Consider the following 14,179-nt stretch of genomic DNA (forward strand, 5'->3'; position numbering starts at 1 on the left):
ACCTTTATGAAAGCTAACACAGCCTTTACTCTCCAACAACCAACCAAGCATCCAGTGAATTTAAAAACTTTCAATTCATCATCTTTAGGAGACCTAGTCTGCATTTTAAATTTTTTCCCAATACATATAATATTTTCTTGTGAAGTGAATTAATGCTTTCTGAACAGACATTATAAGGTACTCCCTGTAACATAATTGCAAATTATGGACCTTTTGTAAAACTGATGAAAATTTACTGAGAAAAATACATATCAGCTGAAATTAGGTTTAAAAATCACATAGATGCAAGACCCCTGAAAATGGCTTAAATACACAAACATATCATGATGTAACTCTGTCATGAAATGTGTATTGTTGTTTAATGAAAGTTGAGACAGGTCAGGAATTTAGTCAGATGATATCAGACTCAGAAACAGATCTCTCTTCTTCACAAAACTGCCTAACACTGAATCTCTGATTCACCTTCCATTAGTGGTCTCCCTCCCTATCTTCAATAATTATACTCATAGAACCCCGCTACAGTGCATCCCAAAAGAACTTCAGCAGTGTTTTTATTACACAGAAGGATACAATTAATAACAATACTTTGTTTATTTTGTTTGTTTCTACTCCAGGCTGCTTCCAACCTAGAATGAGAATCATTATTTGTGTTGGGGGAGTGCAAAGCAAGTACTCCAGAACCTACAGCAAAGAGGGATTCGGGATTGGTTCACCTCTGACAGAGCATTTTGCCACTGCAAACTAACAGTGGGAGACGTGTATAAAGTGGCTTAAACCAAATCTGCAGTCCTTCTGGATTGTGAAGTGCTTCTACAGCATGCAACAGCTTTGTTGCATACACATAATTGCCAATAATCTCTGTTCAAAAAGAACAGAGGACCTTTGACAGAAATTAAATAACCTGTAAAACTCCATTGTACTCAATGGTGTGAAGGGGAGAAAAGGATGGTGAGAGAAAATGGCAGTTACAAGGCACTGAATCTCTTGTCACATTGGTCATGCCAGGCAATGATATATTAAATACCAATACAAGTTGAAGGGCTAAATGTTTGGAAAGGTAAACAAACTGCTCCATGTTAATGGCTTCAAAGATACTCAAACAGCGGAAGCCACTCAGCTACTTTCTACTGTTACTTTGTTATTGCATCTTTGTGACCGTGAGGCAGAATAGATGTGTTCAATATACTCAAGTCTTGTGTGTGCATTTGTGGAGAAAAGTCTGTATACTTATTTTTTTGTCCAAACTACGCTGGAATAATCTGATACATAAGACCTGAGTGAAACAATTACACTGAGGTCTATTCTTCACACTGTTGAACATAGAAAGTAAATCTATACAGGAAAATAAAGCTACAGCCATAGGAAATATGATCAGTCTTATGCCCTGAGTATAAATCTGGAACTTCACTCTTCAGTATTAAATTATGTTAACTGACCTGTGAGTTTTTCCAGAACATCAAATCCATGTTTCAGAGCAATGATATCAAGAAAAGAGACCGTGCCGTCTTCAAACCTATAGAATAAATGAGCACAGTAAACAATCATGCAGCTACAGTACAGACTTTAAATCTACTTTGAGTGTTATTTTGTATTCAATGAATCTAACTCGCAGAGTGGGAACTCTTCCCTCAGGGATTCATCGTCCAGTCTTGTAGTGTCCTGTGAAGCAAAAATAAATTCTTCAAAGCTACTGAGGTTCACATGAACAGCTGTTTGCACATAGAAAGTTATATTCTCCCTTGCAAGGGCTACTTGTGGGGTTTGGATTTTTAAAGTAATGGGTAACAGTTATGTCTTATGAGCTAATGTCACAAGGTCCTTCTGACAGTGTTGGGAGCAGCTGAGGAGACAAGCGAAGACACTGTGTTTGTCCCCCAGCTCCAAAGTGATTACATCTACTACAGTTGAGTTAGAAGGCAAGAGAAACCTTCCTTACCTGGAGCAAAAAGAATGATCACTAACAAATCTCCTTTCATGTGCTCCTTCCCGAAATTAAAGATAACTGAACTATAACAAGAACACTGTACAAAGGTGGGAGAAAAGGTGCACCCCTACTAATATCTTTTAAAGGAATCACCAAATGGAAATGAAAATGGTGGATTTGATGAACTACTGCAGCCATTCTCTCAGTTCAGAAGGAGAAAGTGCAGCTCCAAGGAGGGAATGTATTCAGGAAGTGGTGCCCAAGAGAATTTCAAGGGGGTAGAAGGGACACTTACTTAGGCTTTATGTGCACTGCAATGCACAAGAGGTTCTAAGGTGTGATAATTCAGCTTGCTTCACCACAAAGGGGAATGCAGAATGATGCTGACAAATGATAAAGTCAAAAGTGTACAGGTTGAGCCATGGGTCACAGAAAGTCTCTTTAAGAAGGAGGGAGCTATCACCAAAACTGTAATGTTTAATTCCGGACAAGAACCCAGTAGCAACAGCCTAAGATCACATGGTTAAAGTTTAAAATCAAACTCTGACCATGAGGATGAGATTTCCCAGGGACACTGTGTTCCTTGGATCTTTCTCAGAAAGGTCTGATGATGTCTGCACTGAAAAATGAGTGGACAGCGTTGAGCACAAAAGAGGCACTCTTGGGCAAAAAAACTTTACATGCACACATAATAAGAAAATAAGGGATTACTTTTTTTTTCTGGATGTGTAATTTTTCATAATGTGTGTAAAAAGCTTTTGGTGCCACAATTAAGTATGCGTTGTAAAAAGGCCCAAAGGGTAAAAATGTCAGACTTCAAATGCCTTGTGTTTAATAAAATAAACCTCAATAGAATTTTATAATAGGTCTCACTTCTGCGGTGATTTTTCTTACTTCTCTTTCATTTTTCTATAGCTATCAAATAATTTAAACACTGCAAGTGATACTGTCAGGTGAAGGACATAAGCTTCCAAAAATGTTTAGTAAAGTTCCACACAAAAGAATAATGTAAGAGTATTGTGTATATATATGTATTGGTAATATGTTCAGCTGGGATGAAAGAAGAGAGATAAAGGCAGCAAATAATTATAAACTAGGTGATAAGTGAGAAGTGGTGGACTACTACAAGGATGAATAGCCCAAAAAAGAACACTCATGTTCAAGTATTTCAATACAACATAGGCCACAAAATCCTTCTCAGGAATTTCTACATCTTGCCTAGTAATAATTAACAGCACAGTCTGTTGCTTCTGAGCTTTAGGGAAGAAATGTCACTGGTTGTCAATAATGAAATTAAAAATGTCCAGTTGTGATTTGAAAGAGGCCTAACACCAGGAATATTTTCACAGAGACCTGTGGACCAGTATCTGAGAGAAGCAATACTCTAACAGCCAGAAAAGTTGGGAGAGAAGGAGGAAGAAGAGATAAAGCAGAGGTTAACAGTGGTTTTGGAATTAAATGCAGGAAAAACATTAAAAATTTGCACTGTCTGCAGAAAATAGTGGTCCCACACAGCTGCCAAGCAGAGATTACAGAAAGGATCTGTGAGGGTGAATTGACCTGCTCTGCTCCATTACTGGCAATGGCAAGCAAAGCAAACAAAACAATGGCAACGAAAGACCAGAGCAGAGACATTGGCACTGGGCCTATCAAGAAGACTGCACAACGCTCAACAACCTTATCATTATCAAAATAGATAAGCACTTGAAAGGGTAAAACATGTGCTAACCTAGATCTTCAAAGGCCTCTGAAACTTACCTATATTAAAACAGAAATGTAAATTTGATTTCTGTCGATTAGATGTGATTATTAACTAAGCAGACAACTTCAGTACATCAATTGCTAAGTAATAGGAGAGATGCATGAGCCCTGTTACTGTTGTAAGATCTTAAAGATTTTTACAGAAATAGTCCAGAGCTTGGGAATCTCTTTCCATTCAGAAAAAAAGAAAGCAAACACAGTTGTGGGGTTTTGGTCAATCATTATGCTTCAGAACAGCACAATTGTTGTGCCAGTATATGCCATATCCTGCATTGCTTTGTCAGACACCTGTTATTTATTCTTTCTGTATCACAAAAAAAAAAAAAAAAAATCCTGCTGGGAGCTCCATTGGAAGAACTAGAAGCCATAAAAGAATTGAAACTAATGATAAAAATATTTGCTCAAAGATATAGGCAATTCTCTCTTTTTACAATTTAGATAGGGACTATTATCCAACATTCCTCTCTTTGATTTTGTATGCTCATATGACTCCCTCTATTTCTACATTACCAGCTTTCTATTTCTGATAAAGAAAGCACTAATATTTAGTTATACTTATAATATGCATATTTATGCTATTTCCAGTTGTCCTGGGTTCAGCAGTAGCAGTCATTTTTCTCCTTCTTAGTAGCTGCTGCAGTGCTGTGGTTTTGACTTTCAGCCTGGGAACAGCGCTGATAACACCGATGGTTTTAGTTGTTGCTCGGTAATGTTTACTTTGACCAAGGGCTTTCTGAGTCTCATGCTCTGCCAGGGAGAAAAGGAAGCCGGGAGGAAGCAGAAACAGGACACCTGACCCAAGCTACCCAAAAGGGTATTCCATATCACAGCATGTCATGCCCAGTATAGAAACTGGGGGGAGTTACCCGGAAGGGCTAGATCAGTGCTCAGGTCGGGCTGAGTATCGGTCGGTGGGTGGTGAGCGGTTGTATTCTCTTCCCTTGTTATTTCCCTTATCATTATTATCATTGGTGGCAGCAGCAGTGGTTTGTGTTATACCTTAGTTACTGGACTGTTCTTATCTCAACCCGTGGGAACTACATTCTTTCCATTCTCCTCCCCATCCCTCCGGTAGCAGGGGAAGGAAGTGGGGAGAGTGAGAGAGCGGCTGCGTGGTTGTGGGTTGCTGACTGGGCTTAAACCATGACACTAGTGCGCTTGATTCTCACATATATTCTTCAGATTTACTGAACACCTGATGTGCATTTTCATGTAAATTTTACAGGAAAAAATATTTAAATTCTGACATTTAGCAAATTAAGCATTACGTGCTATAGGAATTTTACCTAGTACCATGGCAAAACGTATAATGCTATGAAGGGTAGCTATTAATCTCTTGGGGTACAAAGAGCTCTCTTACAGAATGTTTATCTCTATTTAAGATTGAGAGGAAACACGCTACTTGCACTGCAAAAATTGACTTCAATGGCTACTTTTCTGTTAGATGCAATTGATGCTTCAAATAAATTGTTTCTCCACTTGATGTCAGTTTCAGTGTTAGAATAATCAATTTAGGATGAAGTTCATTTGAATGCTGGTCTAGAAGCAATTTCCTGAAGTAATAATGGTTTGGCATCTGATGATGTATAAAGTATACTTACAAAGGCTAATACTGCCAGAATACCAACCCCCAAAACAAGCTTACCTCTCTTAGATAATTCCTATTATAATTGATCCTACTTAATCACATCTGGGATGAGCTCAGTTGCTTAGCTGATTGGGTTTGTGAGAAGCTGATACCATTTCACGTCAACCTGCTATCTGACAGCTCATGGCATAAGAAAAAACAGAGCAGCCTACCTAAATCTATCAAGGAGTTATGAAGCTGATGAGCTGCTCTTCTTTCCCAAGTCACACAAGATCTCTGCTTCTAGAAGCAGCAATTTTTCCTTTGAGTCACAAGAGAATACTTCCCTGTCTTCTTTACAAAACAGCCTGTAGCCATCCATCATGATCCTCCAGTCATGTGATCTGTCTCACCAAGTTTCAGTTATCTTTTGATATCTTAACTTTCTGTCTGTTCATGGAGCTCCAGTTCCTTCTGTTTATTCCCCAGGCTGCATGCATCGGTATACATACACTTGAGGTGGTTAATCTTATTCTCATTCTGGGAGGCAGCTAAGGAACATTTGCACATGTGCAATTTCTAACCAGAATATAGCCTGGAGCTTTGAAACTGATAAAAATCACACCACAAGGTCAAAAATACTGCCACTCATTTGGGAGTGTTGCTGAGTCAATGCAAAGTGCAATGAAGGAGTATGGCAGGGGGGAAAATCAGCGCCAGCCAGCTTCCACTCTCCTTTGCAGTGGGGTAATGACTCCATTTAGGTCAAACAAGCGGAAGTCATTCCCGAGTGTCTGAAGCAGGTAAAAGTGAAACCAAATCCACAGAGAAAGCATATTTCTTGAATAAGCTGTTTTGCTTTTAATTTTTCTTTTTTTTAAAAACGTTTCTCAAGAGTAGAGCTGCCCTTTGAAGTGAGATATTACATGGGTTCCTTTCATCTTTTTGATTCATTTATTTTCATCTAATTAAAAAGTACAACAATACAGAGGTTCTTGGTGTGCATTTCAAATCAGTTCATTCAGATCCTATTTTTCACCTCTTAGAGTATTCCATATCACCTCTACATGAATAAACTGTCTTGGTAAATTTAATTTTTACATGTTTTACGTTTACTTTTTTATTCTAAATTGACGTTTGCTGCAATTATAACAGCACTAAGGGTATACAGTGTCAAGCTTATGGCTGTAGGAACAGGCTGTTTTCAGTCGTATTCAAGTTCTTAGGTTAGTAATTGCCATCTCTGATATTAGCAGGGGAACGGATGTTAATTGGTCTCACTGCTTTTCAACATCAAAAACAACATTTGCAAAAGGAACTGTATTTGTTTTTATTTCCTTGAACTTAAAATGCATCATTACTGGTCTATGAAAACTTTAGAGCCCTGTTTTGCTCTTTTAGCACATCTATCAGCTCCTGAGACCAAGTTCTCAGGTACCTTTCCAGGGTGTTTGTGTTTCTCCAAGAGACATGCTGCCCTTGGTCTGGCTTTGCCTCCCACAGATGATGCTCTTCATTTCTAGCAGTTTGATATTTTTCCATATTAGCCACTTTCTTAACTGAGTGAAAACCTGGTCATGTTGACACCAACAGCTGTTTTTTTAAGGCAACATGACACAAGACCCAGCATTTACCTGTGTGCTTTTTGATCCTCTACTAGTAAAAACCTTTGAAACAGGATCTGAGCCCTAAGCAAGTAACCTCATGCACACACTCCCTTTGGACTAAATATCTTTGCTTCATATGGTAGATGCCACTGAAGCAAGTAAATAAAATTAGGAGATAGCTAGCCTGTTTTAATGGGCATGTGTGCTATCATTAAACTATGCTTTCATAATAATCTAACTTCTGTGTAACTGCATGCACAGGAGCATATTACAGTAAGCCAAAAATTAAAATACTAGGAGGGCAGTAATAAATTATAGACCTCTGAATAAGACACCTCACTGCTTCAACTCCTTTTTACCTCTGTTAGTGGCACATGAGTTAGTGGTTCATGAGTGATGATTGTTCTCACACAATGAAAGAGGAATGTTTATCCAGTGCCCGAACAACTGCCATTTGTGGAGGAGAAAATTGAGTGAATAAACCAATCCATTTTTATTTCTCAAATGCCCCTGTGCATCTCTCTTTTATGTACAATTTAGTGAGCCTCTAACTGGCAATTTTGCTCACTACCTGTATCTGAAAAAATCTTCCACTTTTCCACTAAAAGATTAGCAATCATTGAGTGTGTTACTCAAATCCATCTGAATGACACATTCTGATTTTGCAGATTATAATTTTCTGAGGTCTCTGCCTTTCAGTAAAAATACACTTCTGACAACTATATATCACGATTACTTTCAGCTGTACTCAATTTTTAAATAGAAATAGATTTTTTCCTACTAATATAATTTTTTAAATAAATGCTTTAAAATATAGAAAAAAAAATATTTATGCAAGAGCTTTGCCCATAAGCATTTAAATTCATTAAACAACGAACAAGTCACATATCGGGGATAAACTACTCCCCCCACCAGCCGCTACACTTAAAAAGTCAAATAATAATAAAAATACTTCACTTCCCCCCCAAGAAGAGTCACTGCTCACAAAAAAACCTGCACCGCAAGGTGCAAAAGGCTCCCTCCACAAGTCCCAAAACAGACCAATGTGGTTTCATTGCACTGACAGGGCAGAGCAGGGTGAACAAAATAATCTTTCTCTTTAAAATTCCATTATGCAAAGGGATATTTCTTTGAGGTACATTAAATTATAGTCAGCAGGAACTTGGGGCCTGCTGGTTAACTGGCCTCAAAAAATAATATCTTCAACTGTCAGCTAGTTAGCTTGCATTTATATTCGTTCATCTTAACTTTTAACTTATTAATGTCAACAAGAACTCCATTAAGGTGCATTCCAGTGTGAGCAAGGGTACTGCAAATTATCTCTGTATCTGTCTGAGTATTTAATGTTTGATATGTGTTATTCTGCTATGATTAAATATCAATAATCCAAATGTTCACACCTCTGCTTCCCATGGGATGGTTAATATCCAGAAATAACCCCAAGTAGTAGTTAAAGCGAGCAATTTGCAAAGCGTATTTGCATAAACTGTTCACTGATCAGTTATGAGTAATAAATCATTAATAAAAATTCAAAGCCCTTTCTCTGATTTTCTCCTTACGAGGAAAGAAAGGATGAAAGACATTTTGGAGATAAATTTTTCATAGGCAATGACCTGACCAGCTGTAATCATTTGTCCATACTCAGTCTAAACAGATTTGTTTATTTCTTCATGAAGATTGAGATGCAATCTTTCATCCTTCCACAAGTGCATTTGGGGATAAAGAATAACTTTGTAATGAACTGCTAAAGGCAAATCAATTTAAAATTCGGCAGACAAAAAAGACTCCATTTGAACATGAATTTACTCTTAAACACACATAGAAATACTGCTAGCTGATCATGTGTGCCAGACCAAGATCAAATGCTCAGGTACTATTAGTAGCAACTTATCCTCTGATAATAGAGAAAAATCCCTATGATTGCTTTCCGTAGCTGTGCTCCACTTTACAGAAAGGTCTGTGCCTCAAAGCAGGGGTTACTGCAATACATAAGCCCTATTCCTACTGCAGATAAAAGTGAACACTTTATTTCCTCAGTTAGAGGTGTGAAAATTCTTCTCTGATTACATCCAGAAAGCATATTTCTCTAGAAGTAAAAATTGCTTCTGGACCTAATTTTCAGAGGCAATATATACCCAAGATTAGCATAATTCATAGTGAGCTGCGAATGAAAACAGGTTCTTCACTATTAAGCCCATTTCATATTAAGTCACTATTTGGGGCAGACTTTGCCTTCATGGCAACCTGAAAATTAACTTAAAGAATTACAAATGCTGGTACTGTCAATAAGACAGAGGCTAAAAATGTGCTCATGATCATGAGGGTTCTGAACAGGCTGGATCAATGGGCTGAGGCCAACTGTGTGAGGTTCAACAAAGTGAAGTGCACTTAGAAAGTGAAGTCCTGCACTTAGGCCACAACAATAGGTTTGTGGAAGAGTGGCTGTAAAGCTGCCCAGCGGAAAAGGACCTGAGGATGTTGGTCAACGACTGGCTGAATATGAGCCAACGGTGTGCCCAGGTAGCCAAGAAGTCCAAAAGCATCCTGGCATGTATCAGCAGTATGGCCAGCAGCAATAGGGATATGAATGTTCCACTATACTCAACACAGGAGAGGCCTGTCATGATTTAAACCCAAACAGTAACTCAATACCATGCAGCCGCTTAGAATCATAGAATAGTTAGGGTTGGAAAGGACCATCTAGTTCCAACCACCCTGCCATGGGCAGGGACACCTCACACTAAACCATCCCACTCAAGGCTTCATCCAACCTGGCCTTGAACACTGCCAGGGACGGAGCATTCACAACCTCCCTGGGCGGCCCATTCCAGTGCCTCACCACCCTAACAGGAAAGAATTTCTTCCTTATATCCAATTTAAACTTCCCCTGTTTAAGTTTTAATCCATTACCCCTTTGTCCTGTCACTACAGTCCCTGATGAAGACTCCCTCCCCAGCAGCCCTATAGGCCCCCTTCAGGTACTGGAAGGCTGCTATGAGGTCCCCACGCAGCCTTCTCTTCTCCAGGCTCAACAGCCCCAGTGTTCTCAGCCTGTCTTCATACGGGAGGTGCTCCAGTCCCCTGATCATCCTCGTGGCCCTCCTCTGGACTTGTTCCAACAGTTCCATGTCCTTTTTATGTTGAGGACACCAGAACTGTACACAATACTCCAGGTGAGGTCTCACAAGAGCAGAGTAGAGGGGCAGGATCACCTCCTTTGACCTGCTGGTCACACTCCTTTTGATGCAGCCCAGGATACGGTTGGCTTTCTGGGCTGCGAGCGCACACTGAAGCTGGCTCGTGTTCATTTTCTCATCAACCAACACCCCCAAGTCCTTCTCTGCAGGGCCGCTCTGAATCTCTTCTTTGCCCAGTCTGTAGCTGTGCCTGGGATTGCTCCGACCCAGGTGTAGGACCTTGCACTTGTCGTGGTTGAACTTCATAAGGTTGGCATCAGCCCACCTCACAAGCGTGTCAAGGTCCCTCTGGATGGCATCCCTTCCCTCCAGCGCATCAACCGAACCACACAGCTTGGTGTCATCGGCAAACTTGCTGAGGGCGCACTCAATCCCACTGTCCATGTCACCAACAAAGGTATTGAACAAGACCGGTCCCAACACCGATCCCTGGGGGACACCACTCATTACTGGTCTCCAGCTGGACATTGAGCCATTGACCACAACTCTTTGCATGTGGCCATCCAGCCAGTTCTTTATCCACAGAGTGGTCCACCCCTCTCCTTCCTCCCTCCCCACATAGGATGGGGAGGAGCACTGGAATAATGTAAAACCCACAGGTTGAGATGAGAACAGTTTAAAATAAAGTGCAATATGTTACTACTACTAATAATAATGGAAATGAGAGGGAGAGAGATATAAAACTAAATGGGAAAAGAGAAAACATAAAATGACACTGATGCACAATACAATTGCTCACCACCCACTGGCCAATATCCATCCCAACCTGAGCAGCGATTTGTTCCTTTCTGGGTGACTCTCCCAGTTTATATACTGGGCATGCTGCAGTGTAGAATATACCTTTGACTAGTTTGAGTCAGGTGTTCCCAGCTTCTTGTGCCCCTCCTCACTGGCAGAGGATGAGACTGAAAAATCATTGATCAGGGTAAGCATTACTGAACAACAACTAAAACATCAGTGTGTTATCAGCACTGTTCTCAGACTAAAGCCAGAACACAGCACTGCACCAGCTACTAGGAAGAAAATTAACTCTCTCCCAGCTGAAACCGGGAAAAGGCTGCACCTCATAATTGGTGACATATGCCAAGTACAAGTAGTAACAAGTAAGCACTAAGCAGCTAAAATCTGTTTAATGTATGACATATGTACCAGTGATACATTATGTATTCAGAAAGGCTGGCAGCTTAATAGGACTGGCATTATTAAATTACTTCTATAAACCAACTTAGGTTCAGAAAGACCTGATTAGTTAGTTTGCATGTTGAGACCTTTGTGATAACAGGAAAATTGTCAAAGCAGAATGAGACAGACACAAGGAATAAGCTACTAAGGCATTCCAAGGTATACATGTAACCTTTTTAGCTCTAGGGGTTGCAGCCAACTGAGATTTTCACAAGGAAAAAAACATTTATTTCTGCCCCACTCTTATGCTTGAACAAAATATTGCATGGAAAGTTATGCTACACCAAACCAGCTGCATCCTGGCAATCAACTTTATTACTGCAAAACCCACCAGGCTATCTTTCCACTTTGGGACCTCATTACTACTAGGCAGACTAATATGCAGACTTCTTCCAATGATATTTTACATTTTCCAGCATTGTTATGCAACTTGCTAAAACTTCACACTACCCTGTGAGGTTAACTGGTAGCCTTCACACTACCCTGTGAGATTAACTGGTAGCATCTCACTCATAAAATGAGGACACAGTAGTTGAAGTAAGTGAATTTTCTTTCCAAGGATTTTCTCTGACTTATTTGTAAAGCTTGGTCTGGATATTGTGAGCTACAAGATTTCCACAAAATTAAACTTATAACAATGATATTGAACTAGCGAGTACTCCTAATTTCTCACTGGTATAATAGCAGTCTACAGTTTATACTGCAGAAAGGAAAGAATATATTCGTCCAATTGTTTCTTCAATAGGAGGGCAGTGATGGAGAGCCCAGGAATATCATGTACTCATGTTATAAACTAAGGTACGGGCTGGTGTCACAGATGTCCTGGACCTGCATTGATAAGGTCAGTAAGTGGAGGAAGTTCTGGAGGTCTTTCAGTCACGCAAGTCTAGAAGAAAGAGGATCACCTCAACTAATGATTCCTTCAAGTAAAATTCTGACATGTTACCTGGCATTGCTGATGCTTGAAATAGGGAGCACAGAGAGATGACTCATGTGTCTGTTTCTGACAGAAAAAGAGCATGAGTCAGGTAGATGAGGAAACAGCAAGGTAAAGAAACAGCAAAGGGTAGGAGTATCTTCAGAGGGTTAGGATCAACAGAGAAATAAGAATATTCATAAAAGTATTTGTTATGTAAGTAATATCATCCCAGGTATCATCCAAATAGAAGGCAGAATAATGAGTGGGTAAAAAAGCCAGAGATGTTTGAAAGTTAAGACAGAGTATGTGGGAGGGATTAAAGCTTTTGTAGGACACTTACTATGTGGTAGAAAAATAATCACAAATAGAAAACACTTGCTAAAGAAAACACATTAGAGAGATGATGGCAAAGAAAACAGAAAAGTTTTGAATTGAAATATCATTGGTCAGGCGTTCAAAGCAAGCAGGACTAGTTGCTGAGATTCTGCCATAGCCTATATAGCTAAAAACCACATTTTTGGGTAACAGATACTTTCCTGACATTCTCACAGAAATAAATACTACCTTAACTTTCCTACAAGCAGCACCAAGGTAACATTAAAAATAATGGTTGAATTCAATTATTCTTTAACATCAGAGTCAAACCCAAATAAAACCTGCCACAAATAAAATAGTTATCTGAAAACTGGCTTTTACAAAAAAATATACAGGACATAATTGAAGACTTTGATAGAAACCCTGTTCAGAGGGATTTCTAGTTTACGTGGCACAGACAGATAAGCCACCTTAACTGAGGTTTTGAATATGATTAGGGCAAAATGAGATATAAGTGAAATTGGTCAGGAAAACTAACTGAAGTCTTCAGATACTTAGATATAGAGGAGACATAAAATTATTTGAAGTTAAGGTTCAAAAATGCATGGAATTTTCATCGCAAAATGATGAAAAAGGAAAGAAAATGAACTTTTAAAGAAAGCCTTCAGCAATAACCTGCACTCAAAATAAACCTCTGAAGAGAGGTTTTAGCACTGCTTATAAAAGCTGACATAAAAGCAGAAAAAGTGTTTTTCAGTGAAGGAAGCTACTGTTGGAAAGAGAAAATACAGGGATATAGTGAGAATTCCCAAAAACCAAGCTCTGACAAAGCAAATAACTGAACAGCAAACTCTTCTTCAGATAAAATCAAAGGAAAATATAAATAATAACACACACTATATAATGAAATAAGGAATATAAATAAAAAGAAAAAGGACAGGGACTTTTTACAAGGGCATGGAGGAGTAGGACAAGGGATAGTGGTTTTAAACTGAAAGAGGGTAGATTTTGATTAGATATTAGGAACATTAGGATATTAGATATTAGGAAGAAATTCTTTAGTGTGAGGGATGTGAGGCACTGGCACAGGTTGCTCATAGAAGTTGCGGCTGCCCCATTCCTGGAAGTGTTCAAAACCACACTGGATGAGGCTTTGAGCAACCTGGTCTGGTGGAAGGTGTCCCTGCCAATGGCAGGGGGTTTGGAACTGGATGATCAGTAAGGTCCCTTGCAACCAAAACCATTTTATGATTCTATGATTCCATGACAACGACTGTCATGCAAGAAGCAAAGAGATGGAAGAGAAAAAAGGTTCTCAAAACTGAATGAATACTTGGCTTCAGATTTTAACATGTGCTCTGATGAATAAAACAGGTCAGGACAGGGTGAGTCATGGCTGAAAGTTTGTGGAAAGTGTGAAAATAGAAGTTCTTGCAACTGGTGTAGAAACTCACTTCAAAGGATTTAATGTACTTGAACACAGGCAGACAGACCAACTATGTCTGAGAATAGTAAGAAAGTGGCATGAAAATCTCCCAAGTCCAATAATGCTGGCCAGTAAAAAAAAAAAAAATTGTCAGATCAAGAATGGAAAACAGAAAACACAATAATTCTACTGAAGAAAGTAGAGAGACACAGGCAGCAACACATTTGTTAGCTTGTCCTCAATGTACATCCTTAAAACAAGTTATGAATGAATGGATCAAT

At 39.2% G+C, this 14,179-nt stretch overlaps 1 protein-coding gene across 2 annotated transcripts in view; it reads right to left on the minus strand.

Annotated features, from left to right (window-relative positions):
• MOCOS (molybdenum cofactor sulfurase) overlaps positions 1 to 14,179 on the minus strand; it is a 218,864-nt gene that overhangs the window by 91,579 nt on the left and 113,106 nt on the right. For both annotated transcript variants that reach the window (XM_065667756.1, XM_065667755.1), the window contains exon 5: positions 1,437 to 1,513. In XM_065667756.1, coding sequence (XP_065523828.1) covers positions 1,437 to 1,513 — 77 coding nt within the window. The remainder of the gene's footprint in view (positions 1 to 1,436; positions 1,514 to 14,179) is intronic.

Source organism: Lathamus discolor, chromosome 2, assembly GCF_037157495.1.
Source record: "Lathamus discolor isolate bLatDis1 chromosome 2, bLatDis1.hap1, whole genome shotgun sequence".
Taxonomy (NCBI): Eukaryota; Metazoa; Chordata; class Aves; order Psittaciformes; family Psittacidae; genus Lathamus; species Lathamus discolor.